Genomic DNA, 20,763 nt, shown 5'->3' with positions numbered 1-20,763 from the left:
TATTTTTTTTAACTAATGAATATGAGATAATATTGTCTTACTTATGAATTCAGAAAAATAAAGATGGGGTACAATTAAATAAAAAAAAAGATTGATCAGGCTTCAAAATATATTTGTAAGAATCAGAGCAATAACCATTGTATATCCTTTAATTTCACATGAATTAACATTGTACACTTTTTCCCAATGCGCAAATCTTACATAAAATATCAACCATATCCACTTGACTCGAGGGATTCTCCCATTGAACGAGTTCTTTCATTGCCTTCTCGATCTCCTTGGTCTCTCTAAGCAAACCTCTCATGCAAAACATCAAACAACACAAGCTCAAAATCACTTGGTTCTTGACTTCATCCACCTCCATTTCATCCACAACTTCTTCTAAATGTTGAAGAAAAGAACTTGTGTTCTTTTCAAGCGCATCATCATCGAATTTTGACCATTCCATCACACATGCAACCGAGGATTTTCCCAACTCAAGATCGAGCGAATCTCTCCTCCTCTCGAACTCGCGTTCGATTTTCTCGAGTGATCTCACCAAACTAACTTCCTTAAAGAGTTCTATGGCAGAGGAAATCACATCTTTTAAGAGGTTGATGTCGGATTCTAGTTTGACAATAGAATCTTGTCTTAAAATCTTGGTGTCTCCATTTCTTGACAATTCTTGTTTTAGGAACACGAGTGCTTGGCTCCCGAAAAGCAAGAAATCCACCGTTTTTGACAAAGACACTTTGAGCTTACTATAGCAAGCACTATGAAAAGGCAAGAACCAAAAATTGGGTTCCATCTCAGCTTCCTCCATGAACTTTCCAAGCTCATTTACATGAGTTTTCAGCTTCTTTCGCCGCTCTCCTAAGAAAAACTCGCCCCACGTCGCGATGCTCACCGATCCCACGGATTCGTGCAACACTTGGAGACAGTTGGAAACTTGAATCTTGGCCAAAACAGCAGCTCTTGTAGGCTGCAAGAGCATATCCACCATTATAGAACAAGATAAACCGATGAAAGTTTCCACGATTCGAGCTATTGCAAATTCACTAGGGGTGCCGAAATGATCTCTTCCCAAGATTAACACGGCCCCTATAACCGCAGAAATCCCACCGGCTTGGCCATACATTTTGCTGGTTCGCAAGAAACTGCAGAAAATGAACCATGGAAGCAGTGAAATAAATCTTATGTGCACGTATTTTTCGAAAAGAAAGCACCCCATCACTCCATAGACCGTCCCTAAAACTGTCCCTTGTGCTTTAATGTTTGCAACATTGAACGTCGCTTCGCGTGCTGCAGCGTGGCTTATCGCCACAGGAAGACCCGACCAGAAGCCGTTTTCCTTACTATATATCAATCCAAACAGAACCGCGAATCCTAAAGAAACTGAGCATCTTAAGGCAGGCATTAATCTTGTTCTGTTAACTGTAATAGGACTGAAACTCCATACTTTTGTGATCAAGGGCCAACTTTTCTCTTTCTGTGAGTGCTCATTTGATGATTCTGATCCTGGTTTGGATGAAACTTCGGGTAAAACGGATCGTGTCGATTTACCTTGCATGAGTTTTAAACAAAACATAAAGAACAAGGAGGGGAAATCTTTGCTCGTTAATGGGACGGTACTGGTTTGCAAGGTTTGAGAAAATACTGAATCCATTTCTGTATCAGACCGCGGTAAGATCGTCTTTTCCACGGCCATGTTGTTAACTTGGTTCAAGAATTGCTCCTCCATCACAAGAAGGCCATTATTGATCAGCTGGGAATCCAATTTCTTAACTGGGAATTCGGAAGAATCTGTCAAGGAAATCTCCATTCCCTTTAATATGGATTCAAGATTTGTCAATTTCTCTGCTGGATTTTTGTTGTAGGATTTAAAGAACATGGCTGGAATTATCTCCCATTTCATGCTCTCCTGTTCAAAATATTGTAGCATGACATGTCAATATACATTTTTTTAATAAGGATTTTACCTAATCAATACTAATTTATTATTTCATGTGGGAATCCATAGTACTCTTACTTGCTTGGATTCGATATTTTTTAGAAGTTTGGTTGCTGTGGTATTAAGAAGCTTGGCTTGCGAAATCAATCCCTTCGACGCCGTACTATCTTCTTCGGAGAAAGCCTTCATATATAATTTAAGCCTCTTGGAAGCATTTTGTATATAGAGTTTGCAGTTCTCTTTCACCTGAAATATTGTACAACATTGCATGGCCAATATTAGTCTTGATAATTTTATTTGTTTTTTGTATATATATATATATATATATATATAATTAAGACTAGTAATAAATTAGTAATCATCAAGTGATTGATCACTTTCTTGGTACAAATAACTCTTATCAGTTAAAAAGATTACTATTATCAATAAATATATACATTTGATTCATTAATTCATTCATAATTTCCTAATTACACGTGTGTGAGTGTGTGTCTGTACTTATATATATGTGTGTATGTACATATATGCTTTTGTTATTTTTTTGTGTGTACGTGTGTATCACTTTATTAGGGTTTATATATATGTTTTCCATGCATGTCACGCACTAGGGTCTCCCCACCACATGCATGCATTTTCTTACCTCACAAAAAGCCAAACTTGGGTACGGAAACAACGTCGCCAAGACGCAAGCCGCCGCCCCCAAGGCGGTGCTCGCCGCCACATGCACGGGATGCATGATGGGATCTGTTTTCTCTCCATTAGCAAAACCTACAACGTACACAAGAACAATCTGTCCCAGCGCTATACGCTTCGATACCAAGTGAGTGTTTTCCGGCAGAGCTATTATGAATCCACTCAGTCCCGCCACCACCGACGTGGTCCCGACGTTTAGCCTGGCCGGACCGATCAACCACAAGCTGAAGATGGCCGGCAAAACGCCTTGCACGGTGGCGTAAAGCGCCAGCCAGCAGCTGCGGAAAGAATCGCCTAAGGTGGCGTCGTTCATGATGAGAATCACTGTCACGTACGAAAATGCTGGCAATGTTACTTGTCGGGTGAGAAACTCCGGGCCAAAAAGGGTGGCTCCGCCGACTATGGTGCATGCTATGGCCGTGCGGAAGGCTGAGGCCAGGCAGCGCCGCCACATTGCCTTGAAACGGTTTGATTCGATTTGGGACGACATGGCCAACTTTGGTTTTTGTCGTGTGAGGATTAGAGGCTAACCAAGAGAAGATGGTGCATGTTGTTGGAGGTGAAATGGGGGATTTTGTAATGCAAAAAGATATTGCGTTTAGAAAGTGAGTTTTTGATCCTTTGAAGAGGGCAAAGGGTCAATGAGGGACGAGGCGAACCTTCTTAGTGGCATTAAAATAACGTCACAAGTTCGTTAAAGTAAAAGTTATATTTTGCTACTATTTTGATATAATATATATGTGATGAATATCAATGAGGAAAAAGCCATATAGATATATAACAACACTATCTTTTTGGTTGCAAATCTATTGCCGAAGTGCGAATATAGCTTATCTAAGCATATATTGGATAAAGCTTATAGGTGGAGCATTCATTTGTTTGGTTGTATAATGTGCGTGTGTATATACACTTTTACTTTGTTTTAATCACACAAACATCCTCGAATTTTGAATTATCATAATTGTATATATATACCTCAAGAATTTGAATGTTATATATATATATATATATATATTACTTACAATGGGGTGAAATGTAGTATAAGTGCATGTAATCAAGGTGAGTGTGATGTAGCTAAAACATTGATATGACTCTAATAGAAAGTTGCAGTAGAGGCAAAGTGAAAAGTATATCTTTTAGGGTAAGTTGCATTCATCTCTTTTATATTTTTTATTTTTTAGCATTCACATCTCTTGTATATGTTATAATTTTTACGCGTGATAAGGGATAAGAAAAGTGAGTGTCAAATATATAGCAGATGAATGCAAATATTCATATTTCGATACTCAACATCTATATATTCGACATAAATAGAGATAATATCTAAAATATAATATTTTTAGCTAAAACGACAGAAATTTAGAGTATGGTTCCTTGATCATTTATTGTGATAGCTAAAATATCAAGGGCCTTTTGCAATTTGATGGGGGATGTTAGTGTAATTTTCTCTAATATATTACATGTGTGTATTTGTACGTACACCAAATCAGTACCTACTCTCCTTGCAATTTGTCTCAACTCTCAGCTGACAATAAAGAAAGTTAAAAAGAATTTAGATTTTCAAATTTGTCCGTAGAAAAATGGTAGCTGTCGTTCTACGACCCATAAGTGTAGGGATCCCACTCAATAAAGGCGAAATCCATGAGTGTCGGGCCGGGCCGGGTCAACTGGAATATATTTTTAAAAATATTCCATCTATCTTTGCTTTTAATTAAAATGGTGAAAGTAACATATTGTTTATTCATTAATGGGTTTGGGCATTTCTCGCAATTAATGATTAATTAAGTTTTGGGTGATTAAAGATAAAATTCCCTTATTAAATAAATGCTTGCATATAGAATAGTTGTCTCATTTGACTAAGTCACGTGTAGAGGAGAAATAAAAATATTTAACCAATAGGATTAAGGTTTGGTGATTAATTAAGATTAACCCTAATAAAATAATTCACCTTTACTTGTACGTTGCCTCTCGTATTCTGGCAAAAAATTTATCTTTGGATAGTTGGATATGTAAGTCATCAGAAGACCTAATTAAAATCACGGTTGAAAATTGATTTACTTGTTATGTGAAATTTCAAATTTCATCCGAAATATATTTGAAATCAACAATTTCCAAAATACAACGAAATTTATTTATTTTTTGATCGAATTGGCTATGCATGGTTAAATCTTGAGCTAATTTTAAAAAAAATTCAAGCTAGTCCAAGTAAAATTTTGAGCGATTATACAAATACAAGTGATATTCCAATTTCAATGGGTTAAAATGAAAATTATTTTCTTTTTATTTTTGCTATTGGGACGTCATTCATACATATGCGACAAAAATCAAAATGTCATGTCAGCATATGCGAATGTGATGCTGACGCACGCAAGTTAGGACATCCCAATTACCCATCACATCCGAAATTGTAATATATATTTTTTATTATTATTTTTACACGGAATTGTACTATTATTATTTCTCTCTTTCTTTTTGTAACGTCACACCTAATTTGATGTGGATCCAACTAAAATCTAAGTGCAGATATATTTGAATTCTTTATAACATAAGCCAGCTTACATCATTATTTCCCTCCACTAATTCTGCCCTAGATAAAGATATACAGCGCATGATTATTAAGTGGGCCGATTATGTCTTTTAATTTTAATCACAGAACCTAAAATGTGAACGCTACACCGAATTAGAAATCAAGAACGTTGCGGCCAATGATTTGGATTAATTTAATGGAAGTGAGATTGATGCTGCGATTATTAATAATGGCTTCAGCAATTTGAGACCACATCCCATTTGAAGTGGAGCCAAACAGAGAAGGAGAAAGATTAAAGGTTAATAATTCGACAAGATTTAGTAAAAACAGATGGTGTCACCTCTCTTTATTTGTTCGGAATCCGAAGAGTCACCGTGATTATCCTAAGTGGAGCCAATTGAATATTCTTGGACCTTGTGGGTCACGTAAAGCACGACTTAATGTGCGCTAAGCATTAATTTCAACTTGAATTTATTGAAAACCACACGATTGACATTGGAGTCTGATACAGATATTGCACTGCAAACATGGTGGTTGATGCATCGAAGTTCTACAACAAAAGATATCATGATACACCACCATGATCTAGAAAATCAAACTGTGGTCAATTTACGCCATTTCTCGTCGCCACATCATCTACGGGTAGGTTCTTTTTAAAATAGGATATCTTGTAATCTCAAGTCACTAAATGCCTCTCAAAATAGTGTCATTCTTACTCAAATTTGGCTTTCCTGTCCGTTTATAACAACAGTCTGCAATTTGGCTTCAAGCCTTGTTCCAAATTTAAAGTGGACAAAAAATTGGAGACTTTCAAGAAGGTGTCAATTCCTCACTTCACGGAATTTTATTATTTCTTACAAATTTATCACCGTACCAAACTGTTGACAAATAACTACAACATATCGGTACCTACATTGCTTAGATATACAGACATTTTAACCTAGATAATAGGGTCGTTCCTCTATTACAACATCACGGGGGAAAATTTGGACGACTTGAGGGATCATATATTCCTTCAATAAAAGCGATTAAAACCCAGAGAATGAGAATACCTATGACAGCAGCGCGCAATGTTTGACTGCAGCTATTGTCCACGAGTGTATCATACTGATAAGTTGGTGCGATGGATGAGAAATCCTCGGCATTTGTGATCTCAGCAACTGCCTCTGATGCCCCAGCATGGGTATCCAAACTTCGTGGCATGTTGCCGTTTCCCAGTTTACCACATCTTGCGCAAGAGCACAAACCACCGAGATATGATGGAAGTGTTTCGAAACAATCGGAAAGAACTTTCTGATATGCCACTCCTTCGATTCTCAGTTTTTGCTTGGTGACTGGTTTGAGAACCTGAGTAAGGGACAGAAAAAATAGCACAAATTTAAATAACTGGATATGCGGATGAAAAGTTCTGGCTTTATTTTCTCTGTGTCAAGCCATTTGTCACGTAAAGTAGTCATAAGCTTACTTGTATAAATGTTTGTGCCATAACACGAACTATCGGAGGTAACCGTATAATGATTAAACAACCAAGAACATTTGGGAAGTTATCTTGCAAAAGATTACAGCAGTGTCTCATCATTTGCATGGGAATTTTCAAAGGTGACAACCCATGACAATCCACTATTACGGTAATTTGAGGATTCTCTCCATCCACCAAGTAAAGGACACCGTGCTCCACCTGAGATACTTCAGTTACAAACAGACATTAGCCGAGCACACAATATCTGGTTTTGCAAGTACATAGATATTGAGTACGTGAATCAAAGAATCAGAGGAACAAATATGGTGCTAGTTAAGCTGCAAGGACAAAAATATTAGCGAACATGACGTGAGGAGTGTTACATATATTGCGAGAAAAGATGTGAAGGCTTAGACACCACAAAGACAATGACTCATAAACTTGCAACTGACCCTAACATTCTGTTAGCATCAAGGGAGTGGAAAAATATGGGGAAAACAGGCGAAAAGAAATAAAGCATTGTACTCAAAATGATCCCTTTTGACGTTTCACTTCAACCAGCTAGTTCATTACACATGATATTCAGAGCAAAAATTCAATACGGAGAACACCAAAAATTTTCCAAGAGTGGCTGTAGAGCATACCCACTGCCTGCACAAAGCAAGGTCTATCACGGGACGACAAGGTGATACATGCCAGCCCAAGACGAACAATAAGACAGGGTCGATGCTTCACATCAAAACCATGCCAGAAAATCATATTTGACCACATCTCAAGTTCCTCCTCGGAGAGAAGTCTGTAAGTCTCTCTCCAGCGTATTGTTTTTTTAATTGATAGAAACAAGTTCGATATATCCCCATTTGCGGCTACATAAAACCTCTGGAGTTCCTCTTCATTAATTCTGTACAAAGACAACGATGTGATACTCCATATAGACAAGAAATTACATGATATACATAAACTAACAGATTGGTGATCACGATATGAAGGAAAAAATTGGCTTCAATTATTCGGGATAACATGTCAATAAACCTAAAATTAATATCTTTTCTTTAACTTGATTTACTCTGGTTCTACAAATCTTATTACCAAACTATATTTTCTACATATTGACACAAATACACAGCTTGGCATAAACACATGTGACACATCATATATGATGCACTGATGGCACGCCAAACCAAGATTGAATGAAAGAAGGAAATTTCAAGCCAATGCAAAAGAAAATGACTATGTTCAGCTGGAAAAGACTGTAAATCACTGTTGATAATACTTGATAATCACCACTATCACTTTTCAGAGTGAATACTTTCATCGTCATTCCAAGATGAAATAATAAATAAGTAAAAGATGGAATAAATTAGTCAAATACCAATTTAAGTTACAGCAAAATAACTATTTAAAAATTGTTTTGGCCACAAAACGAAAGGTTTTTCTAAAACAAAAATGAAATGAAAAGAAAACACTAGGAACACATATCTTCTCTAAATCCGAAAAAAAATTTGAATCCAAACATTTACTGGGATTGGGAAATATGAAGAGCATAACAGAAGAAAGGTGATTATGTGATGGGAAAATGTGAGGCATAAAAAATAGAAACAAAAAAGTAAAGACAAAGGCCTGTAAATTTTACTCTAAGTATGAGATGTTTTTTCTTCTCTTTTTCTTTTCTATTTAAAAGAGCCATTCAACAGATTTATTAACACTACAAGTAACAAACTCACGTTACTCACCTCTCTGGCAAAGTAATTCCCTGATTTTCCAGCTCTTTACAAAGATTACAGAACCACCCTGTGGAAGGCACGTCTTCAGGTTTTTCATTGCCAATTCTGTACAATGAAAGAAAGTCAAAGAACAGAAAATCCAGTGAAAAAAGTCTTAACAGAATCAAAATTACACTGCAGTGAGTTTCCATGAGCATGGAAGAGTGAAAATGTGGGTAACATGTAGGCAAGGCTAGAGAAATCATCCATAAAATATTAATGTTAATGGTATATAACATGAACAACTATTTTCACACCTTACGTCATCATCACACTGCACAGATGAGGATCTTGAATGAGAGTCTGAACATGCTTGAGAATCGTCATTGATATTATTATTTTCAGTATTATCAACTGCAGGATTGCTGCTGTCTGAATGATCAGAGAAGGCATCCACAATAGAGAGAACCAATAAAGGGCGTGATAACATCTGAAAAAAGGCAATTAACAGTCCAGAAATTAGCCTCAGAAAATAGTGCCAACGGATTAAAGCTCCCAAAATGATGCCAGGTCCTAATTCTAGATATAAAAACTATCAACTACAACAACAAACACAACACTCTGTTTCAATGTTGAGTAAGCTGTGTCATTGCCTCCATTACCCAGTGACATTTTATAAACTTTGAAAAACTGATGAAATTTCTTTCAAAAAAAAAATGAAATTAGCATTTTGTTGGATTAAATTACCACTTCACAACTTGTTAATTTTTGTCTGTCACATCCCTTTCATAGGGGTTGGGGCCACCACACAAAAAACATGCCCAAAATTGTGCCTGAAACAATGTTTGCGATAAGGAACGCAGAGATACAAAAGACAAAACAAGTACACCAGTTTCCGGAGTAAAGAAACGAAAACCACAAATGAGATGAGTGTCACTAGTAATCTGTAATTATACTTTTGAAATCATAAATGATTTCACGACAGGCTTTAGCCTCAATTCTATATACGTAAAACATAAAAATATACGTTTGGCACAAACATAAAATGACCTGTGTCAGATCACATATGGGTTCAGTCATATTAAAAGGAGCAATCTTTCAGTTCAGAACCCACCTGCATGCCTTTAACCAACATTCCAAAAGGATTCCAGCGCTGAATCCACTTGAATGGGGGGTAACAAAGTACTTGCAATGCTTGCAGCCCACTCCAGATAAAAGGACATGTCGCCCTTGAAAACCTCCGCACCATCTCTAATGCAATAGCTTTAATAAGAAATGATGCTATCTGAACACCAGCTCCCTTTCCAATTTTCCATTGATTTAGCAATGTGATTGGTACTAAAGGCTTCCGTGAGTAAGATTTAGAACCAGATGAAATAGATAGAGTTTTGGATGCATTTTTATTGTTGACAAAGGTGGCCATCTCAGACTTGCTATGTTCACTATCATCAATAAGTAAATGAACTCCTTCAGGATGCAGACAAATAGACTGGAAGTTATACAACAAGGAATAGAAGAAGATGCCAATGAAAAAACAACTATCGGAATTATTAAATGTGAGATTTCGAGGTCAAAAGTGTTTATGCCAAGATCTTGTTTCTCGATCCATGTCATTTAATTCCGTGATGGCATCATCTTGAGATAAAAAACAATTGAGATGAGATCATGAGAACCTGCGAACATTAGCATAACAGCAATCAAAGCCTTATCAACCGAGGGGAAAGACGTCCTTTTAACTCATCTCCCAAGAAGACAGAATGTCTTATCTCAACATGAGTGTGTAACACAGTCATTGATTCAAGCAAATACAGACTGTCATCCAATTAATTGCTAAACGTATAAGACATTCAAATATAATCCATGGGAAAATGTGTGGCGACAATCAAATTTGAAAGAGGTAAAGAAATGGGAACTCTGATGATAAGATGGTCATGTCCATCAAGAATGCTAAGTGTTGCATCAATCCCTAATCAACCAACTGGTATTAGCTAGAAAAATGAAAACATGAACACGATAAAATTATTTTGGAACACTGGATGTGGTGGAACATTTTGCCCCTCCAATAGTGAGATCATAGCTGATGGCTGGCACAAATTCTAGTTTCGGGAAAGCTCTCCTCTAAATAATTTTTTTTTAAGGGGGAAAAAACTCTAAATTCAATAGCGATTACATCCACAGCATTCCGGTCCAAACTGAAACCATTTTTTTCACATTAAACCACCAGCTATTTCCAATAACATTTTCATCTGTTTGCCAGATTGCGATTTCTGACGATGTTAAGACAATTAATTCCAAATACATGAGGTTCATTCATACAATCGGAGACACGATAATTAAATATATGCCTGTATCAAACAAATACTCCAACAATGGCAACAAATTAAACAAAAAAAAAATGAACGAGCTAGAAATTAAAGGAGAGAATCATACCTTTCTCTCGAAGAAAAATGTAACGAAGATCGGAGAAAGTGGAAATGGTTGAAAGCCGAGGAAAAGAGACCTAAGCAGACACGGACGCGAGGTCAAGGTGGGGCTCGCTTCCTGCGAACACTTTGGAACTCACTTTTAGCCATTTGATTGACCCTGAGATTTTAAATTATATATATATAATTATCATTTTTAACCTTTGTTGTTATTTCGTATTAATCGGTTTTTTTATAATAAAAAAAATTTATCTTACTATCTTATATTAATACATATCGATACGGTGAAATTTGAGATGAAAATACAATTATATTTTAACTTAATTTTTAATAAAATCAAAATTATTAAGCGAATTAGTCATTTTATATGGTTTTTTTAGACAATATATGTTTTCTTATTTACTAATTACACTCATTTTGTACCCCTGAGTATTTTTTATTTGAGAAAATGATATTCATCTTTGTAAAATCAACGTATCTATCATGTTTTAGTGACTATTTTCTTTCCTCTTTTGTTCCAAATAAATAATTCAATTTTGTATATTTAATAGGGTTTTTTTTATAATAATAAAAAAAAAACCTTTCACTCGCCGTTAACTTATCATGTACTAAAAAGGTCAGTCGATTTAAAAAAAAAAAAAGAAAAAAAGAACAAGAGTGTAGCTGATTTACTAATTTACAAGTCGTTGGATTTGAGACAATGGTGTCTAGTGTCTAAGACTCTAACGGTTCATAATGGTTCAAAAATGATTATTATTATTATTATTATTATTATTATTATTATTATTATTTTAACAAAATCTTGAAAAATTTGCCAAAAAAGTGCAAAATCTGCTTTGCCCGTATTAGAGCACCCACATTGGTGGTCATATTTTACTTGGGCTAAAACATGGACGCGACCATAAAATTTCATTAAAAGCACTCACATTAATGTTCATATGTGGGCGATATACACTCAATTGGTGTTTGATGTTATTAGAGTATATGTAATATAATGATTTTACATTGAGTGTATAATACCCACATATGAACACTAATGTGAGTGTTTTTAATGGAATTTTACGACCGCGTCCATGTTTTAGCCCTACTAAAAACGCAACCCCCACTGCAGGGGTGGTGGGTTTTATCGGTTCCGAGATTTTAAGACCAATTTTTCATTTTTTTAAAAAAAAATGCTTCCAACCGCAAGCTCTTGTGACGCACATGTGTGTATAACACGCGTATCAGCAGCATGTAGCAGGAGCATCGTTGCCTGCTGCCATCCATTTTATTTTTTTGTTTTCTTTTTTTGCCTTTTTCGTTTCTTTGTGTAAGTAACTGCACAAATTCATGTAATCGTTAGGCAATATTTTGAGACGTTCTGAATTCTGTGACTTTATATTTAATTTACAACAGTTATTTTTTTCTCCTATAAATACCTCTCTCAATTCTTCGTTATTTTCATCAAATTCATAATATCTCTCTCTACATCTTTCATCCTCTTTTATCATATACTTGTAATTTTATCTAACATGGATGAAAATTACAACAGAGCTTTTATGAATTATTTGAACTCTTCAAATACTGAAAAAATTAATCTTCTCAAAATTACAACGTTCGTCCTACACAATATTCTCAAAATTTCTCAAACATTTCATGTGTACACAACATCCTCATAATTTTCCGATACCTCCAAATTTCCAATTAATCCAAATAATGTCCATCGAACTCCGCATATTATGTATCCTCGTGAGTATTTTTCGATGATGAGCAACCAACTTTACATGTGTCCTACTCTTCCTATGGACTTCACAATCCAACAAGATCCACATTCCCTTCAGAACAATCAAGAAGGACTAGTTTAGAGGCCGCAACACCAACTTCTGTACCGAAGTCTCAATTTCTGCCACATTCGTCTCAATTTGGGCTCAATAACATTGACCTCGATAGAAATACAGAGACGGGCTATGAAGAAGATGATCTAAAGAACAAGAATACTACTTGTTCACTGAAAAAAGACAAAGGTGCTCACAAGGTCATGGATTTTTGTAAGCACTGATCCAGTTATTGGCAATGCACAAAAAAAATGAAGCTTTATGGAAAAGTATTACATAGGAGTACAATGAACATCGTCTTGTTGGAACTGCAAAGAGACAATTGAAGCAGGTAAAATCACATTTATTTAACTTTCAAAGGTTGGTGAGTGAGTTTAGTGGAATTTATAATAAGTGACATAGCAACCGTGTAAGCGGCTGGAGTGACGATGATATACTAACCAAGACACATGAAGGCTTGATGAGTAATAAAAAGAACAAGACTTTCAAGTACGAACATGTTTGGAGAATTCTCGAAGAATGTGAGAAGTACGTTCCACAATCAGGAGACCATCACTCCAGGAAAGAGACAGTGGCATTTGAATCGGGAGCACACACACATCATCTTCTAATCCAGACACGAGTGTTGATGTGGATGAATATGAAGTCCGCACTCGTCCATTTGGACAAAAAGCAGCTAAGAGGAAGGGTAAAAAAAAATTTATATTGTTGGAAGAGATGATCAAAGAAAACATGGACAATGTATGGAAAAATTTACAGATTTCATTCACCGAAAATTGGATAAATTGGAGGGTTTGAATGTTGCTAATGAAACAAGAAATCTAAAGTCTTCCAACATGAGTATGACTACCTCATGAAAGATACTACTAAAATGACGGAGAAACAACTTCGTGTGCATCTCCATACTTGTGAAATGATTTAACAAAATGAGATATGTATTAGATTTGAACTTGTAGTTGTATTTTTGTTTGTATTTCTGTTTGTATTTGTGTTTGTATTTGTATTTGCATTTGGATTTTTATTTGTATGTGCAATCACATTTTTCTGGTTTTTGTATTTTATTTTTAATTTCATCATTTTATGTAATGTTATTTTCTCAGTAATTTGGTTTTCATTAAAATTAATTTCAAATGATCCAAACTAGACAATACATACTAATTTTTATATGTTTTAGTTTATTTTTTGTCAAATTTTTAATTTTATAAAAATTAATGTAATAAAATTTAAATACTATTAAAAGTTTTAATTGAAAATATGAATTAAGATTATATGGTAAATGAAACTTAGAATAAAAACAAGAGAATTAAAAGTGGGGTCCATTAAAAAGTTGTTGTAGAGGTTTAGGATAACGGAAGAATGTTTTTAAAAAATATGGGTTTTTTTTATTTTGATATAACAGTGACGTGACACAACATAAACTTTTTTAACTGCTACATCAATAATTGATCACAGACACACACACCTAGATTATATGATAACGTCGTTGGTTTCACGCCTAGGGTTTTACAATCACACACACACACACAAATATATATATATATACATATATATATATATATATATACATACATGTATATATATATATATATGTATATATATATTTGTGTGTGTGTATATATATACATGTATGTATATATATATATATACACATATATATATATATATATACATATATATATATATATATATATGTATATATATATATATATGTATGTATGTATGTATGTTCACAAGCATGCATCGATACACTAGTCTATATTTAGAGTCAGGGGTGTAAGTACCTCATCGGTGTATTTTTTGATAAACAAAAATATCGTCTTCTCAAATTACAAAAAAGATATTTGTTATTTAAAAAAAATAGGAAAAATTTATTTTACTACATATGTATATGACCTAACTATGATATTCTAACCGTCAAAAAAAAAAAAACTATGATATTCTAATAATTATATTTTTATCTTATTTTAAAATTTTAAAATAACCATGTCACCTTAAAATAAAATTTTATAAAAAAATCCATTTTAAAGTTATCAATTTAATATAGTGTGTAGATTTGTTTACACAATAGTTAGTTAAAACAAAACAAAATTAATATATATGTATATACTAGTATTTCACCCGTGCGATGCACGGGATGATATTATTAAAAAAATAATTACTATGCAAATTTCTATAAATATTTAAAATACAAATAAAAAAATTATAAATCATACAATTAACAAATAAAATTTTTATTTCACATTCTGAAAAACCTCCAGATTTTCTACACAACAACATAAAAGGGTCAAAATAAATATACTCAATTCTATGTAAATTTCTAATTTAGTTTTTTAAAAAAACAACTAAAATAAATATTTAAAAATAGTACAAACTCTTTCGAGGTGTGAACACGAGTGGATTTGGACGAATTCAATCAATATATTACAGCACAATATATCAACCAAATCTAGATTCGATTTTTTTTTATCAATATTATTTTATTATTACTTAACAACTAATTTTTTTTGTTAGATTCAAAATATATAAGAGATTATTGAAATTTAAAACCATAAATATAAAATTTTATTTAAATAATATAATTATGTTTCATGTGTTTTAAAAAATAATTTTCAAGTTAAACTTAATCAAATCTAAAATTAAGACGACTAAGCGTCCAACTTGTCAAAATGATTTGATTTTTTTATCGTTATTATTATATTATTTAAAAACATTAAAAAATAAAATTATAAAGCTTAAAAGCATATAATCATATTAAAATTATTCTAATTTAAAATCGTAATCAAAATTGATATAAATAAGATAATTATTTGTCATCTATTCAAAAAATAAAATATAGTAGTTCAATCCATGTCAATTGGGCCGTTTTTCTCAAAAAAAATTACAAATAATATGTCAAATCAATTTGAATTAAGCCCCATTCTATGTGAAATAATGATCCAATAGACCATAAAAAAATCCAATGCAAATTATGTATTTAGCCCAAAGAAGAGTTTAACCTAATTCTTCCAATAGGTTACTCTCTATATGTCGGCAGATGAGAAGCATATCATTTATTTCTCTTTTTCTCTGTTTCTTACGATTTTTTGATCTTCATTTTTTTCTGAATGGCGAGATCCTAATGACTCTTCGGAGTTTGTAATTATACAGGTTTTCGCACAGATATTGTTGTTTGTATCGATTTGAACAGGTAGTCTTGTATATATTTTTCGGATTTATTTATATATATTCAATAGTTATTTTCGAAAATATATGAGAAATATTTTTTATTAAGATATGAACTTGTATCTTTGAAAAAATCTATTGTAATAATAGAATTGCTTTTATGTTGTTGGATCGATATCAGTTTTCTTTTGTTTTTGTTACATATCACACATTTGGTAACTGGTGTTTCACTTTTTTTCTCAGACAGATCTACGACAGAGTAGATCTACAATGTAGCTATTGTTGTTTACTCTGTTTGAACAGGAAATCTGGTATATATTTTTCAGATTTATATATTCAACAGTTATTCGAAAACTATTAGACATTTTTTTAACAGATCTGAACCTCAAACTTTAAAAAAAATATTGTAAACTTGAGATTCAGAAATTCATAGAATTTCTTTTATGTTGTTTGATCTATTTCGGTTTTATTTTGTTTTTTACCTTTAACTTATGGTCATTGGTATTTAATTTTGTTTTTTCTGAGGCAGATCTATGACGGAAAATTAGATCCATGTGTGGAACTGTGTTCAATCTTTTTGTGTGGGATACAAAGGATCCATACTTTCCTAATCTTTAAACGTAAAATATTTTCAAATATTTTTTTTGTATATTTTCAAATATTGTTTCTGTTGCAATACAGAAAATAAAGACAGTAGATTTAGTAAAAAAAAAAAAAAAATCACTCGCAATACAGAAAAATAGAGACATAGTAGATCAACGAAAAAAAAGTGATGCATTACCATATTTGAAATCTCTCGTGTTTAATTTTTTTCAGAGATGCAATATAAAAAATAAATACATAGTAGATCAGCAGAAAAAAAAGAGACGCGATATCATATTTGAAATTTGATATGGAGATAGTGACGAATACATGAGAATCGTACCGTTTGTGTGGGAATTACTCTTGGTGCACTTATTAATAACTGTCGACGTTGTCAACCTTTTCATTTTTTCAAGCTGGTTTCTTTAAAAGATGATGCACTCTAATTTCTTGTCAACTATTTGTAGGAAATTTATGTTAAAAAACATATGAAATAAGATGTAATGCATTAATATATTACATTCAAAAATTCGTTGCAATATACGAAATTGAAAAACATACCGTTTGTTTTTATCTTCTGAGATTTTGTTGATTCTACTTGTTAGAGATCATTTTGCTTTGTGGGAGATTTTTTTTTAGCAAATGGTGTTTATTTGATGTTGGATTTAAAATTTATCTGTGTGATCGGACATGTGTTATATAAATATGCTTAGACTGTGTAAATATGCTTCGGTTGTCCAAATATTGTTGGGTTGTGTAAATATGATAGGCATGGGGTAGTGTTGATTTTCTGTTTCAATGTATTGAAAGTCTAAAAAAATTAATTATTGTATTGTAAATAATTCCTTAGCCAAACTTATTTCAATTTCCCGACAAGATCTTTTAAAATTTTTTAAGCAATTTCAATAAATGTACTTATTAAATGTATTAATATTTTAATGATATTTTTGAAAATCTAAAATACATGATGAGATTATTATTTACAGTACTTGTATATTTTCCAACTAATATTATTATATATGTACTTAATTTATGGTTGAGGTGTGCAAATATGGTTGGCTTATGCAAATATGGTTGCCGATGTGTATGATTATTTATATTACTTTTATATTTATATTTCGGAATTTTAAATATATTATTATTGTATATGTACTTAAATATTATATATGTACGTAATTTATTTATTAACTTTTAAATGTTGCTTTTTAATTTTGGTCGTTTATTCTAAATTCTTATGCAACTACCATTAATAATTATTGTTTGCATAACTATTTGTGTTCTGTATTTTTTGTCTTCCATGTTTGAAACTCTAAAAAAATTTATTGATTAAGTTGTGAATAAACTTTAACATTTTTCAGATAAAATTGTCTTTTAAAACTTGTACGCAATTTCATTAATTAATTATTGAAAGTATGATTATTTATTTTACTTTTATATTTTGAAATTTTAAATTTAAATATATTATTATTATTATATATGTACTTAAAGATTGACTCTTAATATTTGTATATTTTCCAACTAATATAATATTATTATATATGTACTTAATTTATGGTTGAGGTCTCCAAATATGGTCGGCTTATGTGTATGATTATTTATAGAACTCTTATATATATATTTTTATTTATATTTTGGAATTTTAAATATATTATTATTGTATATGTACTTAAATATTATATGTGTACGTAATTATTAACTTTTAATGTTGCCTTTTAATTTTTTTCGTTTATAATTATTAATGTTGTTCTTGGAATTTGCTATATTTTTTTTTGGTGAAAACATAAAATCAAATGCTACTAATAATAATTTTTGGTTGAATAATTATTTGTAGCAAATATTTATTACCTGCAAATAAAAACTAAATTAAAATCTATAAATTATTAGCATACCTTTCATCCACCACGTCTCCAGCAATGGTTAGTGTAGAAAAAGGCTTGAATTCAAACATGAAATTTGGAAATGTATCATCAAAGATTTCACAGAAGTTAGTATTTGTACTAAAAATCAATTTGTATTTGTTCTGTGTAGTCTTGTATGTCATTCCATTATGAACAATCACCATATTTTTTATGGCAAAAATATGTCCTTCATTGAGAATTGGTATCAATCTCTTTATCATTTCTTCTTTTTTTATACTACCATGTAGCGAGAACCCTGTGAAATAGAAAAAAACTTTTTTCATTACCAAATACATAATAAATAATTATTTGAATTGACGGAAGATGAGGTAATAAAGTTTCTTACTTTTTCATCATAAAAAACACATTCTATACTGAATGTCTCTTTTTGAAAAACAGGTTGTTCGTAGCACCGCAACAATCTGAGTTTGAGGGCCCAACGTGTATTCAGACTATCCAGTTGACGGATAGTGCTGAACAGTGGAAGCATTTTAAAATTTGTGATTTGTGATGTGATATCAGATTTGGGAGATGAAATTTGATCGTGTGTAGTTCGATTATTTATAGTTCTTTTTTGATTATATTATTAAATTGCAATATGTTGGACTTCTTTATTTGAATTCAAATAATAACACAATCCAAGACTGAAATAAGAGCAGTATTTATGTTTTCGGTCGGCATATAATTAGTTGTATTTATTTATGGGACAACATGTAATTATGAGTTATTGAATATTGGGTTTTTGCAAGATTTGTAAGTCAAATAGTAAAGCTCTAAGAGCTGTATTTACTTTTTTTTTTATAAGAATTTAATTTTTTGTAATTATTTACCCAACACCATATATTTATGAATTCTTGAAGAGTGGGATTTGTCAGATGTGTTTGGAAAATTGTTAGTGCATTTAATATAAGTCAAATAAAATGATTTATACGATGATATAAAATGATATTTCTTTTGTTGGAACAATTTTTTGACAAAAACTTTTCATATTTAGCAAAAACTGTGCTTTTATATATTAATAGATTACGTGCATAGAAATCTTAATATAGACATAAGACAATTGCCTCCTTCTGTCTTCTTTCAACTTGGATGGAAAGAAAACACCCAACGGGTTTTCGTATTTCATTTGTTTCATGGTTTTCGGTTGTTAATCTTATTTTACACAAAACATAATTTTTGCAACTTATTTATATTTCGATCGAGATATATTAGTTAACTTAAATATTGTTTGACTAAACTTATTAAAAATAGCTAACAAGCTAGCTCTCAAAGCTTAAAAACCGTTTTATGAGTTTATAAGTTGTTAAATCTTATTTTAAAAATAAGTTGCTAAAGTGTTTAGGTAAACTTATTTTAAACAACTTAAAGATGTTGATACGTTTGGTGTTATAAGATCTTTTTATTATTAAAATTTAAAAAAATGGTATAATGATATGAAGATAATGTAACGAGTTATCGGTATAATGGTGTTATAAGATCTTATTTTTTTGCATTTTTTTAATTGCAGAATATGGGAGAGGCTATGTCCCACTCACACTCTCCCACAAAGAGCGTGTGTGCACGCGCCAGATCTTTGTGTTTGGCGCGTGCACACACCCAACACTCAAAACCTCTTTTTTTTCGAAGAATGTCCTATCTCCTTCATGCATTAATACGTTAATGCAGATAGCAGCCCAGATTAATAATCAATGCACCTACATTGGTGCAATAATATTAATAGGTGTTAATAATCATTTATTAATGCACCAATGTGGATGCTCTAAGAAAATATGCATATACGAAAATAGTTTTAGAATAATACTATATTAAAAAATAAACTATTTAATATTTTAATTTAGAAATATTTATGTTATTTGAGTTTTTTTTTAAATAATATTTAATATTAATAGGTTGGGATATGATGTAGATTTATGAAAATATTTAATGATATTTTAGAGAAATATGTTGTTAAAATAAGATGTTTTTCAAAAAGTAAATTCACCTTTATTTTTTAAAAAACAACTTATAAGTTGTCAAACAACTTATTTTGAGCAACTTATAAGTTATTTGGAAAATTTTTAACCAAACAAATTTTAAGAGTTTATAAGATCGAAAACAGCTTATTTTGTAGAGCTGTTTTATAGAGCTTATAAGCTCAGCCAAACATCTTCTTATTAAATTCGTTATATGCACGTGTGCGTTCAGCTAGTTTTAACTACACATAAAAGACATCTCTATAAAAGACATCTCTTCATAATAAATTGCAATTTTATAATTGAATATTTTTATTATATATTTTGTTCATGACAACAATCTATGTAAATGAGTAAGTTTTTTTTAATACGATCTCACGTACCTATATTCGTGAAATTGATCAATTTAGTTCAATATAATCGATCGCCCAAACAAGAAATATGTCTCACAAAAAAAAAACGAACCATAAATATAATGATTCATATTAAATAAAAACTCGTCTCATGACATTGAACATGTAATATCGGCTCAAAAGTTTTCGTGTAAATAAAAGTAATAAATAATAAATTAATAAATAAATAAAAATATAAAATACACGTATTATGAATATTATACTCGA

General features: G+C 31.8%; 2 protein-coding genes and 1 long non-coding RNA gene across 5 annotated transcripts; 1 reads left to right on the top strand and 2 right to left on the bottom strand.

Annotated features, from left to right (window-relative positions):
• Window positions 1-163: 163 nt before the first annotated feature.
• Window positions 164-3,113, bottom strand: LOC140871862 (uncharacterized). The gene is made up of 3 exons (XM_073274606.1): window positions 2,571-3,113; window positions 2,009-2,176; window positions 164-1,900 (listed from the first exon to the last, which is right to left on the bottom strand). Exons 1-3 carry the CDS (start codon window positions 3,111-3,113, stop codon window positions 164-166), a joined length of 2,448 nt encoding a protein of 815 aa, XP_073130707.1.
• A 2,837-nt stretch (window positions 3,114-5,950) lies between these two features.
• Window positions 5,951-10,875, bottom strand: LOC140886563 (uncharacterized). Of its 3 annotated transcripts, none has more exons than XM_073293206.1 (7): window positions 10,743-10,875; window positions 9,427-9,985; window positions 8,630-8,802; window positions 8,343-8,438; window positions 7,254-7,510; window positions 6,616-6,836; window positions 5,951-6,497 (listed from the first exon to the last, which is right to left on the bottom strand). In XM_073293206.1, exons 2-7 carry the CDS (start codon window positions 9,733-9,735, stop codon window positions 6,123-6,125), a joined length of 1,431 nt encoding a protein of 476 aa, XP_073149307.1. In that variant the 5' UTR covers window positions 9,736-9,985; window positions 10,743-10,875; the 3' UTR covers window positions 5,951-6,122. The 3 variants fall into 3 exon arrangements, with proteins under 3 accessions (XP_073149307.1, XP_073149320.1, XP_073149313.1); XM_073293219.1 differs by having other exon boundaries at window positions 9,427-9,754; XM_073293212.1 differs by lacking the exon at window positions 10,743-10,875 and having other exon boundaries at window positions 9,427-10,710.
• A 4,789-nt stretch (window positions 10,876-15,664) lies between these two features.
• Window positions 15,665-18,725, top strand: LOC140879948 (uncharacterized). The gene is made up of 3 exons (XR_012149558.1): window positions 15,665-15,736; window positions 16,241-16,331; window positions 18,591-18,725. It is a non-coding gene; the product is annotated as an uncharacterized lncRNA (long non-coding RNA).
• Window positions 18,726-20,763: the final 2,038 nt, after the last annotated feature.

Source organism: Henckelia pumila, chromosome 1 (assembly GCF_033568475.1).
Source record: "Henckelia pumila isolate YLH828 chromosome 1, ASM3356847v2, whole genome shotgun sequence".
Taxonomy (NCBI): domain Eukaryota; kingdom Viridiplantae; phylum Streptophyta; class Magnoliopsida; order Lamiales; family Gesneriaceae; genus Henckelia; species Henckelia pumila.
The sequence above is the reverse complement of the archived record's forward strand: the minus strand, read 5'-3'. Positions and strand labels throughout refer to the sequence as shown.

Bases quoted from the DNA above. Each gene is read 5' to 3' on its own strand.
- LOC140886563 (XM_073293206.1), bottom strand. From the start codon at position 9,735: ATGGCCACCTTTGTCAACAATAAAAATGCATCCAAAACTCTATCTATT. The intron at 8,439-8,629 runs GTGTGAAAATAG...TTCATTGTACAG, and splicing joins CAGTGTGATGATGACGTAAG to AATTGGCAATGAAAAACCTG. The intron at 7,511-8,342 runs GTGAGTAACGTG...GTCTTTGTACAG, and splicing joins GGAATTACTTTGCCAGAGAG to AATTAATGAAGAGGAACTCC.
- LOC140871862 (XM_073274606.1), bottom strand. From the start codon at position 3,113: ATGTCGTCCCAAATCGAATCAAACCGTTTCAAGGCAATGTGGCGGCGC. The intron at 2,177-2,570 runs GTAAGAAAATGC...ACAATATTTCAG, and splicing joins CAAGTTTGGCTTTTTGTGAG to GTGAAAGAGAACTGCAAACT. The intron at 1,901-2,008 runs GTAAGAGTACTA...TATTTTGAACAG, and splicing joins AAAATATCGAATCCAAGCAA to GAGAGCATGAAATGGGAGAT.